This window comes from Procambarus clarkii, chromosome 93 (assembly GCF_040958095.1).
Source record: "Procambarus clarkii isolate CNS0578487 chromosome 93, FALCON_Pclarkii_2.0, whole genome shotgun sequence".
In the NCBI taxonomy this organism is placed as follows: domain Eukaryota; kingdom Metazoa; phylum Arthropoda; class Malacostraca; order Decapoda; family Cambaridae; genus Procambarus; species Procambarus clarkii.
The window spans coordinates 14,091,191-14,100,709 of NC_091242.1; the positions used below are offsets into that span (position 1 = coordinate 14,091,191).

Genomic DNA, 9,519 nt, shown 5'->3' on the forward strand with positions numbered 1-9,519 from the left:
CTGCAGGGAGTAAAACGTGTTCCTCTGCAGGGAGTAAAACGTGTTCCTCTGTGGGGAGTAAAACGTGTTCCTCTGCAGGAAGTAAAACGTGTTCCTTTGCAGGGAGTAAAACGTGTTCCTCTGCAGGGAGTAAAACGTGTTCCTCTGTGGGGAGTAAAACGTGTTCCTCTGCAGGGAGTAAAACGTGTTCCTTTGCAGGGAGTAAAACGTGTTCCTCTGCAGGGAGTAAAACATGTTCCTCTGCAGGAGTCACACTTGTTCCACCAAAGGGAGTCATACTTCTTCTTCCACATGAAGTCACTTTTGTTCCTCTACACGTATCCCAATTGTCCCTCTGCAGGAAGTCACACTTGTTCCTCTCCAGGAAGTCACATTTATTTCTCCAAAAGGAGCCACACTTGTTCCTGTGCAAGTAGTCACACTTGTGCCACCACAGGGAATCACACTTGTTTCTCTGCAGGGAGTGACATTTGTTCCTTCAACGGTAGTCACACTTGTTCCTCCAAAAGGGGGTCACACACTTGTGACACCACAGGGAGTCACAACTGTTTCTCCAAACGGAGGAGTCACACTTGTTTTTCCAGAGGGAGTCACACTTGTTTCGAAACAAGGAGTCAAACGTTTTCCACCATATGAAGTCCCACATTTAAGTTGAAGTAAAGGGGTCTAGTAGCTGAGTGGACAGCGCGAAGGACCCGTAATCCTGTGGCCCGGGTTCGATTCCCGGCGCCGGCAGAGACAAATGGGCAGACTTTATTTCGCCTTCATGCCCCTGTTACCTAGTAGTAAATAGGTACCTGGGAGTTAGACAGCTGTTACGGGCTGCTTCCTGTGTACTCACCTATTTGTGCTTGCGGGGGTTAAGCTATGACTCTTTGGTCCCGCTTCTCAACCGTCAGTCAACTAGTATACAGATGCCTGTACCTACTGGGGTCTATCACATCTACCTTTGAAACTGTGTATGGAGTAAGCCTCCACCACATCACTGCCTAATGCATTCCATCTGTTAACTACTCTGACACTGAAAAAGTTCCTTCTTACGTCCTTGCGGCTCATTTTGGTACTCAGTTTCCACCTGTGTCCCCTTTGTTCACATACCACCCGTGTTAAACAGTTTATCCTTATCTACCCAATCAATTCCCCTGAGAATTTTGTAGATAGTTATCATGTCTCCCTTAACTCTTCTGTCTTCCTGTATCACAAGGTGCATTTCCCCAACCTTTCCTCGTAACTCATGCCTCTTAGTTCTGGGACTAGCCTAGTGGCATATCTCTGAACTTTTTCCAGCTTCGTCTTGTGCTTAACAAGGTATGGGCTCCATGCTGGGGCCGCATACTCCAAGATTGGTCTTACATATGTGGAATACAAAGTTCTGAATGATTCCTTACACAGGTTCCTAAAGGCTGTTCTGATGTTAGCCAGCCTCGCATATGCTGCAGATGTAATTCTTTTTATGTGGGCTTCAGGAGACCGGTTTGGTGTGATATCGATATCAACTCTTAGATCTTTCTCTCTGTTTCTTGAAGTACTTCATCTCTTATTCAGTATCCTGTGTCTGGCCTCCTGTTTCCACCGACGGAGTTTCATTACTTTGCATTTACTCGGGTTAAACTTTAGCAGCCATTTGTTGGACCATTCATTCAGTCTGTCTAGGTCATCTTTTTTTTTAGATATATATACAAGAGTTGTTTCATTCTTGTACAGCCACTAGTACGCATAGCGTTTCGGGCAGGTCCCTGGAATACGACCCCCACGAAGAATCGTTTTTATAACCAAGTACCCATTTTAGTTGTTGAGTTAAACAGAGGCTACAGTTAAGGATTTGCGCCCAGTAAATCTTCCTCGGTCAAGTTATAAACCCATGACAAAGCGCTCGCGGAACGCCAGGCGAGTGTCTTACCACTACACCACGGAGACTAAGACATCTTAGTCTATCTCCTACTGTCATACTCTGTTTTAATCCTCCTCATAATTTTTGCACCATCAGCAAACAGTGAGAGGAATGATTCTAAACCCTCTGGGCGATCATTTACATTTATCAGATGCAGTATAGGTCCAAGGACTTACACCTGCGGGACTCTACTGACGACGTCTCGCTAATCTGAGATCTTGCCCCTCTCAGTGACTCGCTGTCTTCTGTTGCTTAGGTACTCCCTTATCCAATGGAGTACCTTCCCTTTCACTCCTGCCTGCTTCACCGGCTTTTTCACTAGCCTCTTGTGTAATAATGTGTCAAAGGCTTTCGGGCAATCCAAGAATATAAAGTCTACCCACCCATCACTTTTTTGTCTGATTTTTGTTTGCCAGGTCGTAGAATTCAATAAATCCTGTGGGGCAGAACTTGCCATCCCTGAACCCATGTTGATGCTGTGTTACAAAGTTCTTTCGCTCTAGATGTTCCACTATATTTTTCTCACAATCTTCTCCATCAGCTTGCATGGTATGCAAGTTATGGACACAGGCCTGAAATTCAGAGCCTCCTGTAAATCCCCCCTTCTTGTATTTTGGGACTACATTAGCCGTTTTCCAAATTCTTGGCACCTTCACTTTTGCCAGTGATTTGTTATAAACTATGAAGAGTGGCAAGCACAGTGCTTCTGCTCCTTCCTCCAGTATCCAAGGGTAGATTCCATCTGGGCCTAAAGTCTTTGTTACAACCAATTCTAGGAAAAGGTTCCTTACTTCCCCACTGGTAATCTCAAACTCTTCTAGTGGATCCTGGTTAACTATTCCCTCTCTTATCTTTGGAGCTTCTTCTTGCTCTAAAGTGAAGACTTCTTGGAATTTCTTATTCAGTTCCTCAAACACTTCCTAGTCGTTTGTAGTGAATCCATCTGCCCCTATCCTTAATTTCATTACCTGTTCCTTTGCTGTGGTTTTTCTCCTTTTTCTGTTGTGGCTGTGCAGCAATTTAGGTTGAATCTTTGCCTTGCTTGCGATGTCATTTTCATACTGCCCTTCTGCCTCTCTTTTCAACTTGATATATTTATTCCTGGCACTCTGGTATCTTTCTCTGCTCTCAAGTGTCCTGTTATTGATATAGTTTCTCCACTCCCTGCTATACTTCTGCGTGATGTACTCCATCATGTCTTGGGCCGTCTTTCCCCTGAGCTCTGTTTCCCATGTTATATCTGTTAGGAATTTTCTTATCTCCTCATAGTTTCACTTTAGGAATGCCTGCCTTTTGTTTTCGGTTCCCCTCCTCGAGTTCCATAACCCTTCTTCAACCAGATACTCAAACGCCAGTACACTGTGGTCGCGCATTCCTTCTGGGGTCTCGAAACCAATTTCCTTTATGTCGGAGTCCTTCAGAGTGATGACTAGGTGGAGCCTCTCTGGTTCATCGTGTCCTCTCATCCTTAGGGGTTCCCTGACATGCGGGCTTAGAAAGTTTCTTGTCGCTACCTCAAGAGTTTGGCTCTCCACGTATCCTCACCTTCATGCAGTTCGTTGTTCTCCCAATCTATCATTCCGTGAGTGAAGTCCCCCCATGACGAGCAGATGGGATCTATTTCTACAGGCAGCAGATGCTGCCCTCTCAATTATAGTGTTAACTGCCATGTTGTTGTTGTCATACTCTTCACTGACTCTTCTGTCATTTGATGGAGGGTTATATGTCACTGCTACTACTATTCTTGGTCCTCCCATTATCCTTATGCCTGTTATGTAGTCTCGGAATCCTTTGCAGCCCGGGATAGCTATCTCTTTGAAACTCCATTCCTTTCTCATTAGTAGGGCCACTTTGCCTCCTCCCCTACCTTCCTTCTCTTTCCTTATTACTGTGTAGTCCTGGAGAAACACCACATTTGTTATGATTCCTGAGAGTTTTATTTCTGTGAGTCCGATTACATCCGGGTTCACTTCTTGTGCTCTTTCCCTTAGTTCACTTGCCTTGCTTTTGAACAAGTTTGAACAAGGAACAAGTTTGACTCCATGTGATGGAACAGGTGTGATTCTCTGTGGAGGAGTCAGTGTGAATCCCTGTGAGATAATAAATGTGACTCACTGTGAATGAATAATTCTGACTCCTTGTGTAGGAATAAATGTTACTCTCTTTGGAGGAAAAAGTGTGATGCCTTGTGAAGGAACAAGTGTGACTACCTGCAGAGGAACAAATGTGGCTCCCTTTCGAGGAACAAATTTGACTCTCTACTGAGGAACAAGCGTGACTTCTTGTGGAGGAACAAATTGGATTCTTTTCTGATGAACTCGTGTGACTTCCTGAGAAGGAACAAGTTTGACTACCTGTAGTGGAACAATTGTGACTCCTGCATGGAACAATTGTGACTTCTGCAGGGAACAAGTGTGACTCCCTCCAGAGGAACAAGTGTGACTCCCTGTGGTCCAACAAGTGTAACTTCCTGTGGTGGAAGAAGTGTATGTCCTTATGTAGAAGCAAGTGTGAATCCCTGTTGATGAACAAGTGTGAATCCCTGTTGATAAGCAGGTGTGAATCCGTGTGGCGGAAAAAGTGTGACGCCTGCAAAGGAATAAGTTTGACTCCCTGCAGTGGAACAAGTGTGATTCTCTGTGGTGGAGCAAGTGTGACTCCCTTTTGAGGAATAAGTATGACTCCCTGTTGTGAAACAAGTGTGACTCTCTGTGGTGGAAAAAGTTTGAGTCCCTGTTTTGGAACATGTGTATTCACCTAGTTGTGCTTGCAGGGGTTTAGCTTTGCTCTTTTGGACCGTCTGTCAATTGTCAATCAGTCAACGGTTATAAACTACTAACTATTTTTTTCCTTCACACACACACACAACACACACACACACACACACACACACACACACACACACACACACACACACACACACACACACACACACACACACACATACACACACACACACACACACACACACACACACACACACACACACACACATACACACACACACACACACACACACACACACACACACACACACACACACACACACACACACACACACACACACACACACACACACACCACACACACACGTTAGACGTTAGATGTTAGAAATAATTTTTTCAGTGTCAGGGTAGTTAACAAATCGAATGCATTAAGTAGTGTTGTTGTGGAGGCAGACTCCAAACACAGTTTCAAATGTAGATATGATACAGCCCAATAGGCTCAGGAATTTGTACACCAGTTGATTGATAGTTGAGAGGCGGGACCAAAGAGCCAGAGCTCAACCCCCGCAAACACAACTAGGTGAGCACACACATTCAGGAGGAGGTGGAGTGGTCCTACTCATGAGAAAGAAATGGAGTTTCAAGAAGATGGTTATTCCAGGCTTTGAAGGGTCTAGAAACTACATAACAGGCACCATGACGATGGGAGGACCAAGAGTAGTAGTAGCAGTGATATATAACCCTCCACCAAACGACAGAAGTCCCAGGCAAGAGTATGATAGAAACAACATGGCAGTTAACAATATAATTGAGAGGGCAGCCTCTGCTGCCTGTAGAATTCGATTCCATCTGCTTATCATAGGTGATTTCAATCACGGAAGTGAGAACAAAGATCCGCATAGAGGAAAGGAGACATGGAGAGCTAAACTACTGGAGGTGGCAACAAGAAACTTATTAAGCCAGCATATCAGAGAACCCACAAGAGTGAGGGGAAACGATGAACAAGCGAGACTCGACCTAGTATTCACTCTGAATGAATTCGACGTGAGGGAAATTGACTTCGAGGCCCCAGTAGGAATGAGCGATCACAGTGTACTGATATTTGAGTATCTGCTCGAAGAAGGATTAAAGAACTCGAGACAGAGAACTGAAAGCAAAAGGCTAGCATTCAGTAAGGAAAACTATGAGGAGATGAGAAATTTCCTAACGGATATAACATGGGAAACAGAGCTAAGGGAAAAGACGGCCCAAGACATGATGGAATACATCACACAGAAATGTAAGGAGGCAGCAGAAAAGTTTTTCCCGGAACAAAAGGTAAAAAATTAAGTACAGATGAGAAACTCATGGTTTAATCAGTGATGAAAGGTAACTAAGCAAGTAAGTAAAAGAGCATGGAGAAACTACAGATATAACAGGACACCTGAGAGCAGAGGAGGATACCAGAGAGCAGAGGAGGATACCAGAGAGCCAGGAATGAATACCTCAGGGTGAGAAGAGAGGCAGAAGGGCAATATGAAAATGACATAGCTAGCAAGGCTAAGACTCAACCCAAATTGCTACACAGCCACATCAGGAGAAGGTCAACAGTGAAGGAACAGGTAATGAAACTGACGATAAGGCCAGACAGATTCACTACAAACGACAAAGAAGTGTGCGAGGATCTCAATTGGAAATTCCAGGAAGTCTTCACATTGGAGCAAGGGAAAGTTCCAGAGATAAGAGAAGGAATAGTTAACCAGGCACCACTAGAGGAGTTTGAGATTACCAGTGGGGATGTAAGAAAGCTTTTGCTAGAGTTGGATGTGACAAAGTTCAGTATACAAGAGCAGAACAGATTCATTGAAGAGCAGGGGTGCCATAGGCACTATCAGAGAACATTGTATAAACGTCGGAGGTCTACAGTTGTTCAACATCCTTCCAGCGAGTATAAGAAATATTGCCGGAACAACGGTAGATATCTTCAAGATTAAACTAAATAATTTTCTTCAAGAACTGCCGGACCAACCGGGCTATGGTGGGTATGTGGGACTGCGGGCCGCTCCAATCAACAGCCTGTAGGACCAAGTTCTCACAAGTCAAGCCTGGCCTTGGGCAGGGCTTGGAGAGTAGAAGAGCTCCCAGAACCCCAGCAAGCTCGTATAAACGTTATGATTTTAAAAGGTGGATTGTTCTTGGGTTAAATATAAGTAATACTTTTGTGTGATATCTAAACCATTTAAATTTCTAATTATATAGGTACACTTCTTCATCTGGTATTTTAAATAAAAACTCAATATAATTATTTGTGACTGTGATTGCGTTTTTCCTTCTTACATCCCTGGTGGTCAGGTATAAGGAAAACGTGATCAGGAAGTCAGTGAGGATGAGAGACCAGGCGACGTCGCCCAGGGAACGGGCAGTGTTCTGGACGGAGTACGTCATCCGCCACCGTGGGGCCCCCCAGCTGAGGTCCCCGGCGGCACAGCTCTCCTGGGTGGAGTTCCTCATGCTCGACGTCCTGCTCCTCCTCCTTCTGGCTCTCTCCCTTCTCCTTTTCATCCTACATCGCATCTTTAGAATTGTCACTGCTATACTTTTTAGTGGTGATGGCAGAAAGAAAAAGTCAGATTAAGGCACCTTCAACACCTCCTATGGAAAATACTTATTTGTTATTGTACCTTTAGGAATTTTTTTTTTTAGTATAAGAGATAAACACAAGTCAATATAATTATGTTTCAGTCCAAAGAATTAAAACTATCGAAGCCTAGTTTCTAACAAGGTCAGAGATTGTTTCCCTATGGTGTAATTTTAATAAATGCTCATTCCTTGGATATTGTTGAGTATAGTTTGTATGACATGCAAGTGAGGGTAGAATGGCATTGTATCTTTTGTTTACCAACGCGATGCACTGGGAAAGACAGACCTCAGGCCTGGGTAAGAGTGCATGATTACCTTTCATGGTGCTTTATTGTGGGCTCTCTGGCCCACTTATTTGAACATTTGCTGTAGCTCTGCTCAAGATTAAATACAACTATCATATCTTAGTTAACAGCCCTGGATTGACCATTAAGTAAAAAAGCATGTGCTTATGGCCTCAAGTAGAGAGCGGGTTCCATAGAGCTTTTTTCCAATGTCAAATTTGCATTGGACCATCTGGAGATGATTCTGGAGATGATTTCGGGGCTTTAGTGTCCCCGCGGCCCGGTCCTCGACCAGGCCTCCACCCCCAGGAAGCAGCCCGTGACAGCTGACTAACACCCAGGTACCTATTTACTGCTAGGTAACAGGGGCATAGGGTGAAAGAAACTCTGCCCATTGTTTCTCGCCGGCGCCTGGGATCGAACCCAGGACCACAGGATCACAAGTACAGCGTGCTGTCCGCTCGGCCGACCGGCTACACCATGGTGTAGTATTACAGCTGAACCTTGACCCATTAAATGGTGGCTCCACTATAAATGAAAAAAATATTATTATAATATAATTATAGTACTAACAAGACTATTGCCATATGGTCAACGGAGCAACCTCAGCTCGCTTTAAAATGTGTTCGGTACGACAGTACATGTCAAGCAACACTTGTGAGCGTAGCGGACATGCGGTGCTCAGTGGCTCACCACGCATCCGTACATTGCAAGTTCCATCACAGCTCACACTGGCCCAAATCTGAGCACCCAACATCACCCAGAAAGTGTTTCCATAAGATTTTGGAAGCTTTTGAATTTATAGCTGAAAACAAAAGTCACAAGAAGCCACAAGTCACAAAAGAGACACTAGAAGAGAAGCAAACAATATTGCAAATAAGATGCAAGAGGTAGACTTTCATTTTATGTTCATGTTCAAGGGTAAGATCCAGCATAATTCTCGTAGAGGAAATAAAGTTCAAAAAAGTTATGATGTGGACTTTAAAGCATGGGAGCCGGTCGGCCGAGCGGACAGCACACTGGACTTGTGATCCTGTGGTCTTGGGTTCGATCCCAGGCGCCGGCGAGAAACAATAGGCAAAGTTTCTTTCACCCTATGCCCCTGTTACCTAGCAGTAAAATAGATACCTGGGTGTTAGTCAGCTGTCACAGGCTGCTTCCTGGGGGTGGAGGCCTGGTCGAGGACCGGGGCGCCGCGGGGACACTAAGCCCCGAAATCATCTCAAGATAACCTCAAGATCTCAAGATGGTCATATCTGTATGGTTCATTACCAGACAAACTGCATAATTCAAGGGATAACCTTGAAAGACACTAAGCAATTGCAAAAAAAATGCTACCAGACGTTTATTACAAAGAAGCTCAAACTCGACAACGGGAAGAAGGTACCCAGTAATGGAGAAGCACCAGAGGAAGATCATAATGCTTGAGATATATTTTGCATCACCAACTTTTATTCAATTATTGACAAAGTTATAACTGAGATAAGAGAAAGAAGGAGAGAAGTGTACAAAGAAATGGCAGGTAGAGTTTCTTTTTCTGTGATGTACAAAAAATGTCCCTTTCATCATCTACTGAAGTTGAAAGATACTCTGAGTGTTGTCAAAATATGATTGATGTTTACTGAGAAGACTTGACCACTGACTTCTCAGCTGAGCTTCAGCAGCTTCACTCACTTGTGCGACATAAGTTTAGTGCAACCAAAATTAAAAAAAAAATTGTTATGCTGAACTTTACAAAATAATTGTAGAAGACAATTATGTGCCTTTCAAAATGGAGACGTTTGCTTCCGCATATTTTTAACATTAATTGGTCACAAGCTTCACAGCTCAACGTTCACTTTCTCAGTTGAATTATATAAAAAATTAAAAAGAACAGCTATGCGACAAGACAAGCTGGATGTCTCATATCTGCTAAATATTGAAGTAGATTTGTTACATCAGATTAATTTTGAGGATATGAGCAAAGGCTTTGCAATTTAAAAAAAAGCACGATTAAACT

At 43.8% G+C, this 9,519-nt stretch overlaps 1 protein-coding gene across 1 annotated transcript in view; it reads left to right on the plus strand.

Moving 5' to 3' along the window:
* Positions 1-7,430, plus strand: part of LOC138359782 (UDP-glycosyltransferase UGT5-like) — a 31,356-nt gene extending 23,926 nt beyond the window's left edge. Inside the window, exon 8 of the mRNA XM_069319483.1 lies at positions 6,949-7,430. Within this exon, the coding sequence (XP_069175584.1) occupies positions 6,949-7,231 (283 nt within the window). The 3' untranslated portion in view covers positions 7,232-7,430. The remainder of the gene's footprint in view (positions 1-6,948) is intronic.
* The last annotated feature ends 2,089 nt before the right edge of the window (positions 7,431-9,519 follow it).